General features: G+C 34.5%; 1 protein-coding gene across 3 annotated transcripts in view; it reads left to right on the forward strand.

The window, feature by feature from the left end:
* The first annotated feature begins 2,927 nt into the window (after nt 1-2,927).
* The window catches only part of LOC149561182 (BTB/POZ domain-containing protein At1g01640-like), a 103,142-nt gene continuing 81,376 nt past the window's right edge, over nt 2,928-24,693 (forward strand). Inside the window, exons 1-3 of one of the 3 annotated variants that reach the window (XM_089825008.1) lie at nt 2,928-3,419; nt 3,501-3,975; nt 4,168-4,220. In XM_089825008.1, the coding sequence (XP_089681134.1) occupies nt 3,174-3,419; nt 3,501-3,975; nt 4,168-4,220 (774 nt within the window). In that variant the 5' untranslated portion in view covers nt 2,928-3,173. The remainder of the gene's footprint in view (nt 3,420-3,500; nt 3,976-4,167; nt 4,221-24,693) is intronic. The other 2 variants (XM_089825007.1, XM_089825009.1) reach the window with 2 other exon arrangements.

Below are 24,693 nucleotides of genomic sequence, written 5' to 3' on the forward strand. Positions count from 1 at the left end.
CCTATTTTTGGGATGGGGGTTTGGTGTTTCACATTGTTATGCTAGTCATTGTTGCATACGATTTCCAAACCCAAATATTATTAGATTTTCGAGGGTTTTTGTACCCAAAGACCAAATGGATTTTAATTTTGAAGTTTTCCAATTTTTGGAGTTTTAACCTCATTTTGCGTGCCACCATGTTTTCTTGAATTTTCTTGGCATGAGTTTGGTCGTGGACTTGGATCATCCATTTAAATGTTAGTCAGACCTTTATTGCACTTTTATGTCACATTAGGATGCATGCTACATTCATCCTCTTGATTTTGTTTTTGGTTGAGTGACTTTCTGCTTTGCATTCTCATCCAGTCCTTGTATTATGGTCTTCATGATGGTGGTGCGCCACACATGAGTACATGTGCATACATTTCTCAGGTGACTTGTGAGGCTCGATCTTACATGGTACTTCTGGAAGTTATGATCATTAGGGTAGGGTTGGGAATTTGCATGCCTACGGGCACTCATCATTAGATGAGCATGGGTCGGGTAGGGTAGCATATGGAGGGGGCTTTTACCTTGCAGCCTGGTGATCATTGTACCCAGAGGGTTGGCGGAGAAATTTTTAATTAAGTGATAGCTAAATAAAACACTAGGTGGTAATAAAACTTAAGATAATAAAAAGATGTGGTGTGCTAGAGCCTTCCATCGAGGAGTTGAATTTGCATGGTTTGTGCTTGGGCTTTTGGATGCCAAGTGACTCTCCATGATGTCAGCCCCTACTTAGTAGCCCATTGAGTGTCTGACCAAGACCTGTGGTATATGCATTGTCTTTGTCTTGGTTCCAGTCATCATACTATCTGGCATGTGTATTAGCCATGGACGTTTTATTTGTGTGTATTTGTGGTTGGATCATTATCTCCATCAACACAACGGGAGTGGGCTTGCAAGTTCCACGTGGTTGGGAGGCATAGCTACCTATACCATTGCTAGGGATCGATGCACAGAGATGGTCTTTTGTCCTAGTGCGACTTTTGTTGGATGTTTTCACTTAGTACTTTGGGTTGTGAAGTATGCTTTCTTGTGACTTATGCTTTCATTGGGATGCTTGTATATCATGTTTAGATGATGTTAGTTATTGACACATTTCCTTATTGTGATGATTAGCATATGATAGATGATGTTATCTGTATTCGTAGGATTATCTTATGCTTTACTTTTAGCATGTTAGATTTCCTTATGCTTTCATTATATCATGTTTTAGTAGTGATGTCCTTATATGGTAGTGCTGACGATCTATTTGGTAGCTTGGGATGTTATGCACGGGGGTTGGCTAGGGCCTATGATGGTCTTATGATGTTATTATGGTTGGGAGGAATTGCGTACTTAGTTTAGTTGTTTTGCACATTGCAATGTTATTTTCAGTTATTGTGATGTTGTTTTAAGTACATTGCGATGTTACCTTCCTTTTTCTACTTGTTAGATGGTTAGATGCTATTTTCAACTTTTAGTATAGTATTCGGGTATTTACACCTCAAATTGTGGATCCAGTACTCCCCGGTGCGGAGAAACGCTATCCCTTAGTTTTGTTACCTTTTTTGGTTTTGGTGTGCTATTTTGGGACTTTACATGAAATTGTGCATCCTCACGCGAGGATGCAAGATCTTGCGTGGTGTGTTGGGTTTCTTCATGTGGCCTTGGCACTTTCTCACATGAAATCCAACACCAGTGTTGGGTGCTTTGGTTGTTTGGCCAAGCACTTTCTCATGCCGCATGATGCACATCCTCACACAGAAGGCATTTTCTTGCGGGGCATATTGCACATCTTTGCTCAAAATCCTGTCAGTCTGTGGTCCTCGCGTGGAAACCAGGGGGCATCTCCAATGGTTTTCGCGGATTAGCTTTTGGCATTTCTAGTACCCTTTGGGTTGACTTAAATTATCATGCTTTGACATATTTTATATTCCTTGTTTTGTTGTCATTTTAGATTTCAGTTTCCAGTTGTGTGTGTGTCAATTCAGCTAGTGGCATTTGGATATTCGTTGGTTATCGGGATGGTGGCTAAATCTTCCATTACGATCTATGTGATTCATGTATGATGTTGTCATGTGCACCCATACTTGTAAAAAAGATAAATCTTGGCTTGTATTTCATTCTTGTTCCAAGGATCTTTGGGCAGGGCATTACAGGAGAAAACCCTTGCAGAACAAGCTAGGTATGTAGATTGTCATCAAGTTAGAATCACTAGATAATAAGAATATTGCACTCATTGTTTGGTGGATGTAGCCTAGGGATTGGATAAACCACGTCAAATCTTTGTATCTTGTGTTATCTTTTTGTGCGTTTTATTCTTTTCTGATATTGGTTATATTTGCATGTAATTGTTATTTCTATTTCTCTAATCCTAACAAAGCCAACAAGTTGTTTGACCAACCTTGAACAACAAATGAACTTGTTTAGAATTTTGTTTATCTTTAATTGATACTAGATTGTCTAATGGGTCGATGTAGATGAGATTCGTAGAAATGGTCAAAACAAGAAATTATAGTATGCATTTGAACAATCTTTGATATAGCTACACATATTAGTATGCATTTGAACAATCTTTGATATAGCTACACATATTAGTATGCATTTGAACAATCTTTGATATAGCTACACATATTAAGAAATTTGGCATCCCTAATCTCTGTATCCTTAGCTCCTTCGGTAACTAGAAAATCAATTTAAAGACATCCATCAAATGAATACCATATATCTTATGAAGGTGAAGGAGGTTTCACAAGCTTTTATGTTTCACTGTAGATACAAAGTAGTGTAGAACATACTTAAGAATAATTTATTTGGGTCCTAAGTTAAGAATATTTCCTTAAGTATCAAGCCATTCCATAAATATTTATTCATTCTTTAAACATGTGGAAGAATACTATGGGCTTCACCTTGCACCTAATCCGATGCAAGCGCTTCTGTTTAAAACGGGGGAAAACTCTAACGTGCGAGCTATCGATTTTAAAGCCTACTCCATTTCTCCAAAACACTATTTCTAGCGCTACTTTTATTTCCCTTTTGTTCATCAACTAGCTGTTCTCTGTTTAGCGTTTTTCTCTGCCGAGATCCCCTGTTCGATTAAAGAAATCGCTCAGTGTTCATTCTTCTTTGCATCCGAATAATTGCCTCCATTCGTCTTTTCCGTGCGACAAATGCAACATCTACAGGCCAATTCTCATCTTTCGTGCAATTCATGCGGTCAAGAATTAGGGTTTATTAGGCGTAATGTTAATGTCGCACACTTTCTTTACTGTGACGAATGCGTCGCCGCTAAGAAATTCAACCCTGACCATGCTTTCCTACAAAATTGGGACAAAGATGTATTTCTTGAACCTTTGGCGGATTTCACCCTGGAAGGAAGCGATGGAGGAATTTTGAGGACACATAAGGCCGTTCTGGTATGTTAGAAACCCTCGCTGTAAAAAATCCCCAAATTTTTGCTCTGTTAAATGTTGTATTTATATGTGCCTTTTCGACAGGCAGGGAAGTCCAAAGTTTTCAAGACAATGCTGAGGGTAGGAATGTCTGAATCTATCAGCGGTAAAGCGAAAATATCAGATATGACATCAGGAGAATTGCGTCCATTAATTCATTTTCTGTATTCAGGCAGAGTCGATCAAAGAAACTTGGAATGTCATGGCGTTGCACTTTACAGGGCTTCTGTTAAGTATGATCTGCCTCTTTTGACGGCAATATGTGAGCGTTTTCTGGAAAGTAATGTGTTTAGAGATGTTCGAGGGGTTTTCGAGCTTGCTGTGGATTATGAAGTGGAGAAATTTCAGGAAACTGTGTTGCCGTTTATTTTCAGCGAAGGTTTTGTTGAAAGCAACGCTCCCGGTATAGTTTTGAAAACCGTACGAGCGGCTTCCAGGTTCGAATGCTTCAGAGAATATCGAAAGAATAATTTTAATACGGTTTCATTCCTTATGGAGCTCGCTTTATATCGAATGGCAGGTACACCAAATGCGTATTTCTCAAGAATGGTTTTTTATTTGTGAGAGCAACCAATATTTTTTTTTCCCTTTCGGTCTCGGATCTTCTTTCGATACCGTATTCATGGTTCATTGGTAAGATAAAACAGTTTTAGTTATGTATAAATTATTTCGTTTATTATAATTATTTTTGTTTTCTTTTTTCGGTGTGTAGATTATCTTGAGGATCCACGTAAGGGGGTGGAAGAACAAAAAGAAGTTGTCATGGTAAGTTGGAAAATCACCTTTTCTTTGATTTTTTGTGTGTAGAGTATCTTAAAATTATATTTTCATTAGATTTGAAATTTAGTTAATTTCTTTTAAACTATTTGATTTAAATTGATAATTTAAGAAATTATTTGAGGTAAAAAATTTAATGTATATAATGATTGTAATTTATATTTTAAAAAGAAGAAGAAATTAAGATCGATAAGTATTAGTAATCAGTATGTGAGATTGATATTTTAATTGATGTTTTAATAAAAAATATTACTTAGAAGATAGATGTATATCTTATATTTTAATTAATATTTCAAATTTAATGTTTTTAATACCCTTTTTTTTTTGTCTTTAGACTTATTAAAAATTAAAAATTGGAGTTTGGACAGAAATCAAGATTTTCTTATACTTGGTATTGACCTTATACTTAGTAGGATTTGGAATATGAGTTATTAATAATGGTAAACTTATTGGAAAATGTTGGAGTTTTGTAATTTAGGAATCCTTCTTAGAATCACAATTTCTAACTTATTGCTCTAAATTTGAAATTTACATAAAGTGTTTTGTTGAAAACTTTGAATGAACAATATTTTTTTGGAGTTATTTCATTTCGATATACATGTGTGGGGATCATGGCTCTTACTCTAATACTTTTCCGCTTGAAAAAATGAGCATGTGAATATCATATACTGTGGTAGTGATGAATTAAATGATTTAGGATAGAAGAACATGCTAATGGAAGTTGTACAAATTTGTATGAGGAATTTTGGGATTTTTTTTCCGATGAATTTGTGAGCAAGAACAAATCATGGGTTCATCTTTTCTAAAAATCATTTTTGTTTTACTTCTTTGAAACATCATTATAATTTCTATTGGAAAATCATGTCTAATTTGGAAAGGATTATGCTAGGGTTCTCAATGAATAATGCACCTCGACTTATCGATAAATTAAGTTCTTTTAGTACAAAAATTGGTGCAATCATTTTTCCCACACATATCACCATTTTTGTTGCTACAAATTCTAGAAGTAGAATAGGATTTATTGGATCACAAAATTGATTTTTCCCCACTAGAGTCAATTTTCTTAACTTTTTAAGGCCAAGATGACATGCCCTTAGCGTTTATTTAAAATTGTGGGCTTGTTGTTAGAGTTCTATAACATTTATCTCACAATTAGGGTTTTTATGATTTATTTTTCAAAATTACAAGAGTGCACAAATGGAAGTTTGGTGGCCAGGGTTTTAGTTATCTTTAAGTCATAAACCTCTAGCTTTGATTTTGTATGTATCTTTTTTTGTAATGTTTTGGAGCACACTTTTTTATCCATCATTAGGATGTAAGAGAGTTCAATTTTATTTTTAACATATCAACCACTCTCTGACATCCTAATCATAGATCACACAATGTGATCCAAAAATTTGTTGCAAAAAATATATACTCAAATTAAAATCATATGGATTGCGAAAATTAGATAAATTTTAGTTAACTTTTCAAAACCATCCAAATTTTTTCTTATAGATTTATGATTTTTATGTTTATTTGAAGTGAGCTTGGTGTTAGAGTTCTATAGCTTTTATATCTCGATTAGGGTTTTTATGATTTTCTTTTACAAAACAACACAAGTGAATCTATGGAAATTTAGTATTGGCTTTTATACAGGATACGAGTATATCTTGTATATGATCCTCCTGTTTTAAAAATGATATGTTGAATGATTTAGTTCCATGACTGTAAGCAATGTCCCAATGTTTATAACTTTTGCATATAATCTCTCATCACTTATGATGCGTCGTGCAACTAAGAGAGATTAATAATAACTTAATCAACCTATCATAAAGAGAATTATACAGATTAAAGCATATACTATTCTTAGAGTTATAACATAAAATAATATTAATTACATAAAATTCTTGATCAAAATTCAAGGATATGAAAAACTTATCTTTGGATTGTCTTTCTAGGCTTTGATCTCCATATCTTTCTACCAAACTGTTGAATCTTCACCTCACTTGATGAGCATTACCCACACATAACACAACTTACGTTGATTCTGTTGGCTTAAGAAAAAAAATGCAAAAACATTCTAGTCTAAAATAACCCAACATAATTATAGAGGACATAGAGACTTCATATATTTGAGCGACTCAATCAATAATATTGGAAATTTTGCTAACGTTCGAACACCTCTATTCTATAAACAAACTCGAGTGAATGTGAATAAACCACCCACATAAGACCAAGATAATTTCCTATCATGCAAATACCAAGATGATGAAATGGAAGACTGTACCCCTTTCATGAATGCAACTTGTAATCATAGGAGGACCCACTGGTTTTGAGTCTTCCAAACCAATTTTTTTCAATATTTCCTTGATGTACTTGGTTTGATTGATGTATATGCCATCTTTGAGTTGGTAAACCTACAAACCTATGAAGAATTTGATCTCACCGATCATAGACATTCAAATTCCTTCTTCATTTCTTTTGAGAATGCAACACTCATCATATCATTGCCTCCAAAGTTAATATCATCAATAGAGATTTTTGCAATCGGTAGCTGGTCTACACTTTCTACCTTTAGGTATACATTACTGTTATCACTTGTCCTTGTGAATCCAATCTTGATTACGTATGAATGTAACCTCTCATACCATGCTATGTGAGCTTGTGTGAATTCGTACTAGGCCTTCTCTAGTCTACAATTTATGTTTTTTTCTTCTAAATTTTTTAACCCTTTAAGTTGTTCTATATATACCTCTTCTTCCAATATACCATTTAGGAAAGGTGACTTGGCATGCATTTGATAGACCTTGAATCCTTTATAAGTAGCAAATGCAAACAATATTCTAATTCTTTCAAGTTTGGCTCTAGTGCAAAAGTTTCTCCATAATCTAGTCCTTCCTCTTGTGCATAACCTTTGCAAACCAGCCTTGCGTTATTCGTAACCACTTCATGTGTTTCATCCATGTTATTCCTGAAAACCTATTTTATTCCTATCACATTTTTGTCTACTAGTCTGTTCACTAGAGTCCGTGTTTGGTTCTTTTCTATCTGTTCTAATTCCTCCTTTATGGCCTTTACTTGGTCATGTTCTTTTAAAACATTTTTTACTATTTTTGGTTCAAACTGAGATAACAAACCTGTACTTTCCCTTGCTTTCCTTTTAGTCAACAAACTAGCATCTTTATCACCAATTATAACACTAGTTTTGCTGTTGGAGCTTCCTCAATCACTTGAACTAGCTCTTGTATGTTTTTTTGTTTTATGACTGGTTGTGCCTTGTCATTTTGTATAATAGGTTGCATGTAGACAAATCCTTTGTAATCTTCTGGTTGTTTGTTTCTAGACTTGTCATTCTGTTTAGAGTACTCATCAGTCCTAACACGAGCACTTTCTATCATCTTATTTGTTCTTTTGTTAAAAGACTTGTAAGATTTTCTCTTTGTGGAATAACCTAGGAATATTCCTTCATCTCCTCTTGAATCAAACTTTCCTGAGTAGTCATCTCTTTAGATTTAACATCTACTTCCAAACACTTTGAAATAACTCCCAAAAGGTGATTTGCCTTACCATAACTCATAGGGTATTTTGTTCATACCTTTCATTACTTGTAGTTGGTTTTGTGTATAGATCGCAGTGCTCACCGCTTGTCTCCAAAAAGGTTTGAGCTACAACTTTCTACAACATTAAAGTCCTTTAATTTGTTTTTCTTTCAACTACTCCATTATGCTATGGTGTCTCGAGGGCTGATATTTGTGTTCTATTCCATGTTCCTTACAGTATGCAATGATTTCATGTGAAATGAACTCACCTCCTCTCTCTGATCTCAAGCATCTTAGGTTTTTACCCATTTCCCTTTCAACTCAAGCTTTGAAAAATTTGAGCATGTAGAATGCTTCTGATTTGCACCTCAAAAAGATAACCCACATCATTCTAGAATAATCATCAACAAATGGCATGCAATACTTGGCTCCATGAAAAGTTTGAATTCCTATGGACCCACATAGGTTTGTTTGAACTATGTACAATATGCCTTCAGAAGTGTAAGTTTTACTCTTAAAGCTAGAGCTGGCTAACTTTCTAAGATGACACCCTTTGTACATAACATTTTCTGATTTTTCTAGATATTGGAATCCTCTTACTACTTTCACCTTGCTTATTTTGATAGAATCATCAAAGTTGACCTGGCATAACCTTTTATGCCACAACCAACAATCTTCAACTTTAGTTACCTATCACTCATTAATAATAGAATTCAGTTGGAATACGTTACCTCCTTTATGTTCACTAGTAACAATAACATCTCCTGATTTTCCAATGATTTTGCATCTGTTATCTCTTGAAGTCCAATCTCTAACCTTGGTTGTTTAGCCGAGCCATAGTTAACAAGTTATACTTTAGTCATTTAACAAAGAAAACATCTTCACTCTTTGTTTTGTCATTTAGAACAATTGTACATTTTCCTTTCACAATACTTGTATCGTCCATTTCAAACTTTATTGCACCTCCATCACATTCTTTCAATTCAATAAATTTGCTCGTCACTGATCATGTGATGTGGACAACTAATGTCGATTGTCCACTCATCATTATTGTTTATTTTCAATGCCAAAACCATTTTATGATTTTTTGTAGGATCTTCCTTGACCACAATGAACATAATTTCTTCTTCATCTTTTTCATTAGACTCATCATCAACAACACCTTGTTTTGCAACATAGCATGTCCTCTTGTTCTCCTTGTACTTATTTTCTTTGTCATTCTTCCTTTTCTTAGGACAATTGACAGAATTGTCCAATCCTTTTGCTATTGAAGCACTTCAAAGGTAGGATACCTTTTTATTACAATCAACACCTCTAATTCTTTATGTTATCTTTTCTCATTTAAAACATAATCTAATTCTTAAGCAAATGATGCATAACTAAAACTTTCTTGTTAGAGGCTGAGATAGAGACCCATTTCATCTTTCGCTGCTCATCCTACTATAAGATCAGAGGGAGGTTCTATTGCCTATTCAAAGAGTGTAGTTTCCTCACAACTTTCTTCATGTATACAGATTAGAGATGCCTGGCGCTCTATCTCAGGGAGGCGATGCAGTTCTGGGACTCCACTTTATAACTCTTGACCCCCCCAGAAGGTCACGGATCAACCCCTCATCACCACCTTCTTCTTCTCCCCCTTGTCTCCAACGAGGGGGGTGAAGTGGACCTCCAGTGCCAATAGTACCCCCATGGTTGGCCACTCTAGATCAATGAGACACTGCACCAGGTTTGGTACTACTACTACTCTTACTCCTCAATGACACCACTCCTACAACTACAGTGACAGACCAGAGGTCCTTCAGGCCCAGATTCATCTCTTCGATGTTGGAGTTCTTTTAGGGGAGGAAGGGCCCCTAGTTCTTGCCTCCTTGTTGGCCCATTTGTTATTTTGTTCTTGCTTGCTTTTTCCCAGACACCGTTTGGTGTCTTGTAGTCCGCTGCTTCCTTGCTTATATGATTTTGGTCCCTTATACAGTTGGTGGTCTTTTGTTGGACATTAATAGATTTATCTTATCTCCCTTTCTTGTAGGAACAAGAGTCATAAATGAATTAAAAGCACCTTCTATCTTTGGCATACTATCACCAATGTTACTAAGCTCAAAAGTTGTTGACTTCCCTATCAATGAATTCAGTGTGACTACACTAGTGCTTAAAGATCTAACCTTTTGAATAATAGATACTCTGATAATATATTTGAGGGTTGAAGTTCTTAGAATTTTGCTTACTTCATCATCATGAAAAAGAAGTCCACCAATGCTTGTGGTAGGAACAACTACATCCTTGTGTTAGAAAGTAAAGTCCACCAATATAACTGAGGTGGGGTGGGGTAAATCCGTTATATGCTTTAAACAACTTTGATCAACTTTAACAATTCTAAAACATGTAATCAAAAGATAGCAACCATATGATAACAACCATGCAATGCGACACACGTTATGTTAACTAGGGAAACCCTTGATTGGAGGGAAAACCCTGGTGGTAATGATGCCCATAGGATGATGTATTGATATAAAAGTTCCTTGTGAAAGGATGGGACCATGTTAGGGGCAAAATGTATACAATAAATACATATAAGTCCATATTAGGAGACTTTGAATCCCTATTAGAAGATTCCAAGCTTGTTGGAGCTGTGCCAACTCTGTTAGGAGTTGAAAGCAAAACAACTGAACCAACTGTCTAAATTGCTTTAGAACAGGTACTAAGACAAATGAACCCACTATCCAAATTACCTCAAACAAATCTTCAGGATATTAATTCTAATAGATGAACTGACTAAACAACAACTTCTTTTGCCAATACAATTCCTTTGAAGTCCACACTAATCATTAACATCAAACACTTCTCCGACCTTCACAAATTCGCATCCAAAGCTTGTAAAATATAACATCAATAACATATGATCTCACTGATGATTACAACCAAGGAAATATATATCCTTTATATCGAGTCCTAATAACTAATTGAGTAGGCCTTGAGGCTTTCCCAGTGTACAATGAATAATATCATACCACCATGAGATATTACAATTAGGTTCCACACGCTATGATTCAAGTTACATCAATTACACATCTTCATAGAATGATCATCTGATTTCACCTTGTTAACAATAGGTTCACGAACATGCCTTCAACCAACATCCAGTCCTGTTGAACAAACTTTGACCTCTCTAAAATGATACAAGCCAATTACCAAAGTTTTATTTCTTGTGACCTCATTTGAAAGCTGTCGCCAAAAAACTTTGCATAACTCTATCCAGTCTTTGCAATTCTCTCCACGACATTAGTGACATTATTAGAACACATTCCTGAATTCTTATATAGCTCTACTTAACATAATTATCAACCCTCTAATTGCACAAAACAATTCTTCCTATGGAACTCTGACAATACTCATCAGCGGGCTGATATGTTGACATCAATGTCAAAACAAGTTGTAAATGCAACACGTTAGCACCCATCATCTCGAAAATATTCCATACAATCTCCCATAAGCATTCATGCCAACAATCCCCCCATTTGGTAGTGATGGCAACATATGATGAAAAACATCAAAGTACCATGAATACTAAAATACATTTCTCCGTCATCTCCCTTTACTCTCCCATTCATGCTGCTCATGAATGTAAACTAACATCTTCCTATAGACAAGTTGTAAAGAGTTTGTCCTGTTCTAATCTCCCTCATTGATCAACAATGAATATCTCTCTCATGAGAATCTCTTACCCATGAGCTTGAAAAAAGGTGTTTTTCAAGTAATACTCCCCCATTGACATTAATGACAAAGGTGTCATGATGCCAACAATAATAATTTCTAAAACAAACTGAAAACACTGCAACTTGAAAATTCACTTGATGTGGTACAAGTGTCCAAAGACAATGTTTGAATACCTTTACGAAGAGTCCTCAATGATTCATCTTAAATACAAATACTCCCCCATAGGAGAAGCATGAAGTTTCCAATCCAAATAAAAGATAATGCTCTGATCATATTGGACTGATGCAATCTTGCATCAATTACTCTAAAAAGGGTTGGGGCATAACCCCTAGCATACCTTGCAAGTACTCAAATGTATCTATAAGCAAAGATTTTGTGAAAATAATTGCTATTTGCTCCTTTGTGCTAACAAACTCCAGTTTGGTTTCTTTCTCTCTTACCTTCTCTCTCAAGAAATGATACTTTATTGCAATATGCTTTGTCTTTGAATATAACACTAGATTCTTTGACATATTAATTGTGCTTGTGTTGTCATAATGAATAATAATAGGCCCAGTAAACTATATATTGATTGCTTATTACATCTGCTTCATCCAAATAATCTGATTATAATTATTTGTTGCTACTACATATTCTACTTCTACTGTAGATTGTGATGTACAATTTTCTTTATTAGTTAGCCATGAAACAAATCTTCCTCCCAAGAAGAATGCTCCACCACTGGTGCTCTTTCTGTCATCTACGTTTCTTGTCCAATTTGTATCTTTGTATACCACCTGTCTCTTTAGGATCTTGCTTGCAATGTTACTACAATCACTACTTCATTAGAGATATTAGGTGTTGTATGTGTCAAATGTTGCAATCCTCTTATCATAGTTCTATACCTTGTTTGTTTTGCACTAGGGGATTCATCCTTACTAGACAATTTGCATCATGTAACCATAGGTGTTCCTGTTTAGGGAAGATGGGAGACACTTTAATAGGATTATAGATCTACCAATTCTTGGGTCCACCAAGCCATTTAAATATGTGTGAGGGAAATAGGGGAATTTCCAAGTATGATTCTGCTTATGATCCAAATTAGAGAAGGTAGAACCTAAGGCCCCGTTTGGTTGTAGGAATTGGACGAGAATAGGAAAATCTAAATACTCGCATTTGCCAATTTGATGTTTGTTTGCAACATACAAAATTGAAATTAGAATTTGCCTATCCTAATTTGACCCCAAAATGAGCATAGCAGAATTCCTAAAAAAAGATGGAATAAGAATAGCTTATTCTTATTCCAGTTTTGAATAAACCCAGTTTGATGGGTTGTCGGGTCCGTGACTTTGCCGTTTGATTGTATTTTGTCACTCAAACGTATTTTTGGACTATCAACATTATTTAACATTTAATGTGTTTATTTTTTTAAATGATAAAAAAGATTAATATCATATTTGATATCTTTTTAAAACTTTCATAAAATTATCTTTATTAAAAATATGTTGAAAGATTATTTAAATATCATATTAATGATCTTGACTTATTTGTATTTTTTATTCTCTTTAATATATTTAAAAATAAAATAATTTTAGTTTTGATCTTATACTCATTAAAATAATTTTTAAAATTTAGAATTAAATTTATAATATACAATACAATGTCCTTTGAATTTTGATGAATTTCAAAGGTTGTGGTATATCTTTTACTTATAAAGTCAATTTTGTTTAAAAAAAAAGGCTAATTAAAATAATTTGGCTTTTTAAAAAATTAATAAAAAATGAGTTTTTATAAATAAAAAATCTTGTTTATTTAAAATATTACGAAACTAAAAGTAATAATTTAAACATTAAAATTTTAAAATAAAACTTATTCCAAATCCTATTTCAATTGTTGCAACCAAACATAGAATATGCATATTTCAACTCCTCTTGCAGGTCAACCAAACAGGTCCAAATGATATTCTAGAACTTATTTTAAGAATGCATGAATAGTAGAAGAGAGCTTATTTTAGTATAGATGAATGCAACATTCAATATTTGTCACAGCCAAACAGGGCCTAAAGGAAGAAGGGAGCTAATACTAAGTTCAGATTACAAAGAGGAATATAATACAAGGAAATGTACTCTTTGGCCCTTGATAGGATAATGTGATTGTGGAATTGAACTAATTGCTTGAATAATGTAAATCTAGATGCCATATGAAAACAATTAGCCTAATTAATATATAAATATTTGGTAAAGATAAGAAAGGAAATAAAAAATGAAAGACTCACCTTGAAATACGTAGAGGAAGATGTATTTTAGCTCCAAAACTAGCATATTTGAATTGTATTTGATTTTTTTTTTGTAGATCTTGGAATGAAACAACGAAAGGAATAAAACCCAGAAATACCCTTGAAAATGAAGATTGAAGGACTATGTCCACTTGGGAAGACGTCCTACAACTAGGTTGACGTAGTCCAACGAACTAAAACTGACTTCTCTAGAAAGCTCCTAAAAAATAGGTTTTAGATTAGTAATCTTTTCGTTGATAACCTACAAATCAACGTAGAAAAGAAAGGTTTTGGGTTGGGGTTTGATGAGTGCTTGCCTTGGTCAAGTCCTAGGTTAAGGAATTAATCATAATTGAGAAATGTAAATGTAGATGACTAAAAGGCAAAATAAATGTTAGGATTCACCTTGCTTGAAACCCTTATTTGTAAGGATTTTGTATGTAAATGTAATGCAAATCTTAAATTAGGAATGTAGGGTATCTCCACTCTTTACAATGGATCTACCTTAATCCCATCATGGTGCCATGGATGTAAAAATGTGTCAATGAAGAAGATAAATAATGTTTCAATGTAGATCTCCTCCCTTGATGGCGAACAATAAGCTAGATCTTGAAGAGGAAATGCTCACAAAGGATCCTTCAAGGCTAGATAGAAATCTCCTTGCTTAAATGCTTGAAAATCTTGAATACTTGAACTCATTGAATGCAAAAGGGCATAAATTTGGACTTAAAAGAAAAAGCTTGAGTGCTTGAATGAATGAGATGTTTGAGATTGATGAGATGAGATATGAAAATAAAGAACTAATTAAACCCCTAGGGACTTTCAAGCCCTGAGCCCTAAAACCTCTGGAGACTAGGTCGACCTAGTCCAAAATGGGTTGACCTAAGTCAACATGGTCCTAAAGATCATTTCTGAGAAGCCACAGTGAGAAGGGGCAAATACTAAAGAGATAAGGGTGAAAGAGGAAGAAAAAGAGGGAAAAGGAGATTGAGCACATGCATATCCATAGTTTGAAGAGGGTATTATGAAGAGGGAGTTAAAAGGTCTTAAAAGGCAAGTGCGTCCATTTTAAGATGGTACAGTTCACCCCTAAACTCACGGTAAAGTAGATCAAGAGAATTTTTTTTCATGATTTAGGAGGAAAAGAAATCATCAAGCCCCTAATAGACTTGGGTCTTTGTCACATCTAGAATCATAATAATAGAGACATGCGCTACAAAAAAGGGGCGTAGTTACTCTCCTAATAAGGTTTGTGTGCCTTATTATGAACCACTCAAGAAAAAGTAAAAGGGGGAAAGGTCTCTGCAAAAGAAAAGGGGATGTCGTTGAATAGTCTAACAAGTGTGTGTGGCATGCTAGTTAACCCATCGAAGATAAATCAAATGGTCTAGCAAATGTGTGTGGCATGTTAGTCTAAGTTTTACTAAGTTTGCCAAACTTTTTTTTTGAAAGATAATAACCTAACAACAATAGATATAATATAGCGGAAGCAATAACATACACACATACATAAGCAACACATAAAAATATTACATCTCTTAAGGGTCCCATGACGTTGAATCACATTTAAGTTTAATTAATACTAAATCCAATATATAACAAATCCACATCAAAGTATAACTGCAAGTATGAATCCATTTAAATAATATACAATTACAGGATGCCACTTGGCAATAATCAGAATGCACAATCATCCACTGTACAAGTTACAGGGTATGAAAGGCTGAAAGAATATACATCATAAAATAGATCACATCATCTCGTAAGATCTATGAAATCAAATACAATTGAGTATAACCATCCATCGTAGTACACAAAATCAAAATGAAAGGTAATACAAAACATGGAACTCTAGCAATGAGATCGCACTGTTGGATCTCAATGGTAAAAGTTAAAAGCACTACCACCCGACCTCGTGGTCACCTAAATGGCCCACTCCCATTGTGCTGAGGAGATAATCTCAAGTCCCATACAGGTATCAATCCAGAAAGTCAAATCCAACATCTAGGTCAAGGAAATCCTAAAAGCAATCTATCTCAAAGGTACTAAGACATAAATGACATCTAAAACCAGAGGAACGAAAGACACATAGGAAATCTACTATGTAAGTGGGCAAGTGCCATCGCAGGAGCCAACTCTAAGGTTACCCTGGTAGCCTCTTTGGATTGCGGCCCCCTAGTGTCTCTATGTGGCACCAGTATCCTTTCGTACAAGCAAAGCATATTAACGAAGCAAAGTTGCAACCAAGCATCCTCTCTACTCCCATCCTAGTCTGTACTAACACTTGAGGCATGGGCGAGGAAAAACAATGATTCTTATTAATTCATTTAAAAACCCATTTAATGAAATGTTATCACTTATTAAAACAAGTTATAATGGGTTACCTAGGCAACCACTCTAGGCTCTGACCTCCATTGCAAGCCACTTCCCAACGTACACATAGATTACCTACACTAGGCTCATAAAAGTACAAATCATAAAAGCACAGTTTTCACCTCAACCCTTTACAAGCGATTGGAAAGAACCTATAGATAAAACACAATATTCACCTCAGTGCTTTACAAGCAACGAGAAAACATCTAAAGAAATCATAACAACCACCTCAATCCTATACAAGCAATTGGAAAGCACCAAAAGATAAAACACAACAATCACCCCAGTCCTATGCAAGCAACTGGAAAGCATCAGAAGATAACTAATTGAAGAATCAAAGTTTATATCAGGAAAGACACATTATTCACCTCAGTTCTACACAAGAAAATTGGTAAGCACCACAAACATCTGAACAAACTCATCATAGAAACACGTGACACATCACCATGGCTAGGTATAAAACATCGTATACGTAACATCATCATAGAACAAAACCCTCAAACCTTTGGTAAACATCCTGATCGGTTAAAGTACTAAGTCAAACTTGAACCACAACATCAGTAAACCAAACATCACATAAAGTGCCAAACAATGTTGCTTTCATAATTAATTAGGTTTTTGAAAACACATAAGTTCAATTTTCACTATAGGTTTTCAAGTTTCCATTTCATTTTCAAGTCACAGGTTTGCTAATGTTCTCGAGTCCACACGAGCCTCAACTCTCAACAAATCATTAAAAATCTTTTAAACATAAAACCCCAAATGTGAAACCACACACATCTAATCAGGGTCTTTTAAACATTTGTTTTCATAGTTCGTTAGATTTTCTTCAAACATAAGAGTTTAGTATACAAACAAGGTTTCAATTCTTCTTTCCAAGTATTACAGTTTATAGAATTTTTGATTACAATAAGGGTTCACGTTTTCGATTGTACAATCACGGGAAAACCCCTTTTCCTTAGTTACTTTATTATATTTTAATTTTCACACACCAACTTTTGCAATTTAATAAAAATAATCTTCATTAATCAATTACTTTTTCTCTCTTATTAAATTACGAGATGTTTTATATCAAATATTTATTAATTTAAATTATTTAGAGTTTATTATTAAAATGAAACTCTTAAATAACAATTATTAAATTAAATAAATATAATTACTCCAAAATTTAAATTTTAATTAATTCTTTAAATTTAATTCTTTTATTTAATTAATTTATCTATTAATCAAATATAATTAAATATTGAATTTTCTTTATACTATTTCCATTAAATTATCTTTTAATTTGATTTAATTATAACTAAAAATCACAACAGACCCATAAGACTAAATACAACAACTCAACTGAAGACAAATAACATAATCAAACTCTAGGGTCAAAATCACGAATTCACATCACTTGATGAATTCAGACGAGCAAACAACTTAGATACTTGTCCTACTTTCTAGGACAATTGGCTTAAGGTTAGGATTTGGACTCAAGAATTATCTCCGCACTTATACCATTGAGATAATGCGATAAGGCATACTCATCTTGGCAATTCAGGGAAGTCGATGCCTGGTACCTACAATCTGCATAAAATCCAAGTATGTACATACGCATTTAATCTAAACTAAACAAAGAATGGCAGGGAGTGGTGCATCGTGTAGATCCCGACTAGTAGGTGACTACGACTCCCTCCCTCAACCAGATCAGAAATGTCACACGTAAAGTAAAACATACAAGTTCACCATACACATGCAAGTATGGGGTAAGTATCCATAGAAACTGCATATAAATCATTCCTCTAACTAACATCGTGAAATAACTAAAAGTCACTAAATGAACATACATATATCATCATCGAAATAATCATGAACACTTGAAATAACTAAGTAACTCAACACATATATCAATTGAATATGAAATACATCTAATCAAATCTGGTAACCAAGTGCCGCTAATCATAAAACATAATCATAAAAATGGCCTAAAAGACTCCGATAATACAACATGAAAAGTCAGCTAGGGGTAAGCATTACAATCCATCGAGGGATTGAACTTCAAGGGAACTTCCATGTCACAAAAATAAGGATTGAAAAGTGACCCAGGCATAAGGATTTGTGTTTCCTTAGGGGATCAAAACAAGACCAAGCTTCCCAGACTGTTAGTAGTCAAAAGAAGGGTCAAAACAATGATCGAGCGTCCCAAACTGTAAATAGTTTAGAGAGAGATCTAAAAACAAAAGAGACCAAGCCTCGAGGAAAAATTCCTAGAAACTAAAAGAAAAAGCGAGAGAGAGGATAGACATGAAATAATAATGCACAGATTTGGGTATACTCGAGAAATAATACCAAGCACTAAAGGGTGAAGTATTCTAAGTCATACACGAAATCCGTATTTGTATTCCATGGACAAAGGATGAGCGAAGTGTATGCTCCCACGTTAAAGGTATTGCAGACACCTTAATGGGAGCAATGGCTTTAACGAAAGCGTACATGCATCCACTGAATAACGTTTCCACCATGACATGCCCCCAAGAAGAGAAACATATCAAGGGAAATAAGCACATAACAAGAAAAAACACAAAAGAGATCTACTAACTTTGGGGTTAGTAAGATCATATGCTAATATATAATATTATATCAAGTATGAGACTATCATCATTCCCCAAAGGAGTTAGAAGTATGCACAATGTAGAAAAGACACAGAAGAGCTAAAAAGAAGTCTTTTTGGGCCAATAACATGGAGACCAAAAAGAGTTGGTGCTACCATATCATAAGTAACCAAGAAGGCTATACAAAACCATTGGTACAAACAATAGCACAAACACGACATAACATACAACAACATAGGGAAGAGAAGAGATACAAATAAAAGAATGTATACATAAGGACGATTACATTATCCTCTTCAGCTAAACGAAGCCACAAGATCTTCAAAAGCAATCAAACACTAGTAAATTTGGACCCAATTATCGGTGTGGGTTGGTTGAACTTTCGACCAAATCCTTCATCACTACTTTTTCATTGAAATTTTGACCAACCTATTTGACCTCATTTACCGATGAAGAATGTCGTCGAAAAATAGCCCAACTTTGCCAGAAGGAGGCATACAAAATGATTTGATTCGACAACCATCTACGTCAACATTGTTGAAAATCTACCTTTTTATGCCAAAACTTCGATGAAAATAATAGTTTTTCCAACTAGGATGCCATGTCATCGATGATAGTCCCCGTCCAAAGATCTACGATACAATGTCAACATATTGACGAAAGCCCATTAGGTTTTCAATGATGATATAGTAGAGGATGTCCAAACTTTGACAAGTTCCCTATATTATATATATATTTTGATAATGGATCCTTAGTATAAGAAACAATAAAAGACTCAATATTTCAGTAAAATAATACCTTCCTATTGTGGCTATTCTGATCCATAAAATATTAGAAAGATCAAAATATATCAGAGGAATCACTTTAAATGGTCACAAATATTATAAATGATAAAGACAATATGGTTAATGAAATTAGCAAAGAAATATCATAATTGTCCAAACAATTTACTAATCACCTTGAAAATTTTACAAACAACAATTGTTTGGATAGTTCCATCCTAATGACAACATGTAGAATTTGAAGTTAACAATTCACTATCTCTCCATTAAATTCAAGAAGGACAAGATAGTGAAGGAAATGAAGCTTTCTTTGTTTGTGTTTCTCACAAACATTATACTTGTACAATCTTCAATCTCACGTGCAATTTCAAGTGTGAATTGAACCTAAAGTTTAGTCAACTTCATCTCTAATTCTCTGCTAATTAAAAAATAAGAAGAGAGGAAATATTGTTCAATTTTGAACTAGAAATACCAATTCTTACTGGACATTTCCTTTTGATTTTGCATATCTTGCTTGGTCCTCTCCTTCACAAACGCTAGGGTCTTTGCAAATAAGAAAACATTTAAAAAACAATCATAGCACTTGTGCTAGGGCCTCCAAGTTGTACTCATATACAAGACCATTTAACTCAAAGCATGTAGAAATTTAAATCTTATACTCGAAGAACTACCAAATAGTAGATTAAAAAAAATTGGATTGTGATAGCTAGAATTGTATCAATACATCTACAATACCCCTTACTAGCCCTTTGGTTCCTGTAGGGTTGACGGGCAGTCATGCATATTTATATCAGTTGAATGCATAAAGTAATTGTAATAGGTATCAGAGAGAAAGATTGGATTTTGAACTCCATCAATTTTGTAACTAAGGGTTTGTTTGGTTTGTGGAATTTAAAAAACTTGGCTTTCTACAAACCTTGGTTTAGCCAAATCAAGGTTTTGTATATCTTCTTTCCGATTTTTGGGATTTTACTGAAAGTGTTTGTTTCACTCGGAAGATGCATGTGAAGACACATTTTTATGCATAAGCTTGGAGTTGAAGGTAAATTTCAAAAGTAGTCCAATCTATTGTTTTTACACTCCTTAAAAAACAAAACCAAGTTTTGATTTTCAATTCCTACTTTTTTTAGGGAGTTGGAAAATCTGGTTTTGAGGCAAAATTGGATGTCCCGTATGCTAATTCCATTTTGCAAATTTTAAAACAAATGCACAAATTTTCAAATCTGGGTTTTGAAAAAGCCAATTCCTGTCATCTTCCAGGAACCAAACAGACCCAAATAGTTTATTGAATGCGAAGATAAGTTTTGTTTGAATTTCCTTGAATATACTTTTCTTAGTCACATTTTTCTATTGTTATTGAGCATTTCTATATAAGAAAATGGATTAAATGCAACTTGAAATCAATTTGGAATTGAAAATCAACGAGTCTTCCTTTGAACCTAATATTGCATTGGGTCATGAGTTATGATGCAAATTTACTGAATTTTTACAAAAGTGGTTAAGAAACCTTGAGCATAGTGTTTTTGATTAAGTAAAATAGGTTTTGAAGGGTGCCTGAAACCTTGTACAAGTCTAAAGATTTTCAATAAGCACATTTGCAAAAGTACAGTAGACAAAAGAGGAACCGGTCACCCCCCAAACAAAGGTTAACCATGGTGACAAAAAAGCCTATCACCAGCCAAAACCAAACACCTAGCTAGAAGGCTAAAAACAACTGAGAGATCAACCTCCAAAAAAACCAGTCACTAGAAAGGAGCTCATGATTTGCCCTTTGATTTAGAGCCTCCCTTACATGACTAGAGGTTCATTTCTAAATGAGGAGCAGAGGGCGTAGCTTTCTTTCTTTTTACCGTGATCCAATCATCCTCTACCTTTGCTGCCTCAACAATCCAATCCCTAGAAGTAACTAAATAGTAGAACCGAGGGGAATCAAAAGCAACAACATTCTCCCTAGGAGAGCTTGTAGACGGCTGGCCCCCAACAGGACCAGGAGGAGCATCTGATACAGGGGCAGAGGCAGGAGAGGGAACAGGGTACTGACCAGAAGTCCGGACTTCCTTTGCTACCATTGGCACCAAATGATCGTGAGTAGGATGATCATCTGCAAGGGGAGAGTCATCCACAGGATCTAGAGGCGCATCCATGGACTTAACCACCGTATAGTGCTCAAAAGAAGCCCCTAACCACCAAGGAGGTGGTCTTCTTGATTTGGTCTTCACAATAGCACAACAAGTAGCAATGTGACTTGTCATATGACATTTTCTACAACGAAAATGAATACCTTCGTAATCCAACATTTGGGTCCAAGAACCCCCCTAGGATTCCATACAAATCTTCTCTAGAAGGCCTTTTGAAATATCCATCTCTACAAGAATTCATGCACACGTAGAATGGAGAATATCCAAAATGTTTGAGTCCACATATAAAAATCACCGATAACATCCCCAATAGCTTCGTAAGCATAATCTTGCCAGAGATGCATCGAGAGACTCAAAAGCGGGACCCAGATAGGCACCTTGTTAGAGGATTTTGTAAGCGGATCGAAATGCATATGGCACGGTTTGGCCATAAGTGGATATCTGTCCTGCCATGAAAAACTGTTATCACACAAAATAGTCCTCCTTTTTTTAGCAGTTTTGAAATTTACTATGAAAAATCCTTTAGCATTCAAAAAGATGTGGACATCATGGTCTAAAATTGGTTCCCAATATTGTAGTTAATGAATATTTCAAGGACGATGCTGACAAGACTAATGCTTGTGTGTAGATAATTCATCCTTGGAACAATTTCCATAATTTTTTTCAAACATTAGACAATTAGCTTCCATATCTCCTTGCATCAATGTGATGACTGATTTAAAAGTCAAATTTGTGTTTCCTTGTGGGATAAGTATAGGAATTCACTAATTCATTCATGGAAGTTATGTAAACTAGTATCCTTTTAGGTTGCTAAAGCCAAAAACACTTCCATAAGTGATGAACAATTTAGACAACCACTTGCGAGGAAAACTTTTGGAGCTACAAAAGCTTGGTGAAGGTCTATCCTAGAATTAGGATTGTAACTCATATAGACTAGATGGTACTTTTTTTCCTATGAATCAATTGAAATAAAGGTTGCAAGATACAAACAATGACTCTTATCAAATACACCCTAACATGCATGAATCTAATGCTTAAGGCATATTGACATGGTATAGGATGAATTGGATTGTAATTGTGATTCAACCTTAAGATAAGGACATCACTACCTTAAGACTTCATTACCTATGTAAATGCAATTTCTATTTTTGTTTTTGGTTCCAAGGTACAATGACCAACTTAAATATGTATAAAAAATAAATGCATCCTTGCTTCAATGCCTAATAATGATTTTTAAACTAATTTTTATGCTGCTTGTAATGACAGAGGTAACTTGCCTCAATTAGTTCATTTCGAAAAGAAATCAACATAGATAGATCACAATCATTTTTTAAATTATTGTTTAACTATGTCTTCTACTCCACTATGAGCATACATCAATTGTATTAATAAATAACTATTACTCGACCAAGGACTACCATAACTTGGGCTGATTAATATTGTGTCTAGGAATGACAATAGAATGAGATAAGATTATTTGGGACTATCAAGACACAAATAAGCATAACTAATCAAAAGGAAAAGTACATATTAAAGAATTGAAATTGTTTATTAAGTGCCACCAACTACATGCAAGGAAATTACAACAAAGAAATGAGTATGTCTGATTGGTTTTAGCTTTCATCAAGCATGTGACTGAACATTTACCATGATAATATGATATTATGACTTATTTATGGAATATCATGACTCAAAGTTGATTGAAATCTTTACCAATAAGCTGGGCATTTTCACCAACCACAATATCATTCCGTATGAGGATCTTTACTTATTGGTTCGAGTGTGCTTCGTTCTCGACCTTGTTAAACCACTATTGCAAAGCTTGATTATCCATTCCAACACATGACTAAGATCAAAGGATATCAAAGCCAAGAAGATCATAAGTGTCCCTAGTAATCGAAAAGAAGATGATACAAAGCTAAGGATGAGATTTAGTTTGTGATCAAGGATGGAGAAGATGTCTAAGACATCTAGAGATGAAGAAAACGATTAGGCATCTAAGAGGGAAACTTGGAAAATTAGACCATTGCTAGCATGTGTACCCTCCATCATCATGACAATTGAGATGTGGCACTAGAAAGAAGGTTGGGCTGAAACCTATTTGTTGGGATGGCTTAGAAGACTAAGGAAAGATGAAACTTTAAGGAGAAAAGTATCAGGAAATTTCAAGAGATCAAGCACTTGGAAGGATGAGACATAAAAAATAGAGTAACTAATGATTTCTCATCAACAAGTTAAGGGGGTATTTATCAAGTTTAAATGATATATTTGTTTTCTAAGGTGGCAATCCTATCCTCAATCAATAAAAGAATGCGAGGTGTCCCAAGGAGATGGTTTCCTAAGATGATGTCTAGGTTCACTATTAGTATGAACACAAAGACCCCTCAATCCTCCATACTCAATACTCACAAGATCTCTATTATCAAGGTCCATCTTCCAATCCCAAACTTTGATTGTAGTCTTACCTAGTGATCACACCTTCTTTGTTCGTTATCTTCAAAAAATTCCATCTGCTCACATACACCTATCTTAAATCTATGACAACATACTTTTTCCTTGATTGAGTGTAGGGTCTAATTGACCTTATCTAGTTTCTTCAACTATAATTCTCCTAATTCAAGGTCTTTGTCCACACCATTCCCTAATGTCTATAAATAGGTTCAATCTATGCTAACAATGTTCAAAATCCTTTTTGGTCATAAATGAAAGTAATGTATTTCTCTGAATAGTCACTCTGATATTAAAATTATAATCCATAATAATGTTGCTTAATTAAAACATATTAACAAAATATAGAGTTATAAAAAAAGAATCATAAACTCATAATAATCACGTAAAAAAGTTATTTATGTCGGATGTGAGAAAATGAATCTAAAGCCTTAACAAGAACAAATAAGACATACTTCCTTGCGAGATCCAGCTACCTCAAGAACACATATTAGGCCATATTGAACTTATTATGTTATATTGTCTGCACTAATTGATCTTACTTTCATCTACCCACAAAGCAAAGTTTAATACTTCAAATATGCTTTTTTAAGGAAATTGATGAGTTCCACATAAAATTATGCTACTCTTCTGA

The sequence above is a fragment of the Cupressus sempervirens genome, chromosome 4, assembly GCF_028749045.1.
Source record: "Cupressus sempervirens isolate cs-2001-9-10 chromosome 4, ASM2874904v1, whole genome shotgun sequence".
Taxonomy (NCBI): Eukaryota; Viridiplantae; Streptophyta; class Pinopsida; order Cupressales; family Cupressaceae; genus Cupressus; species Cupressus sempervirens.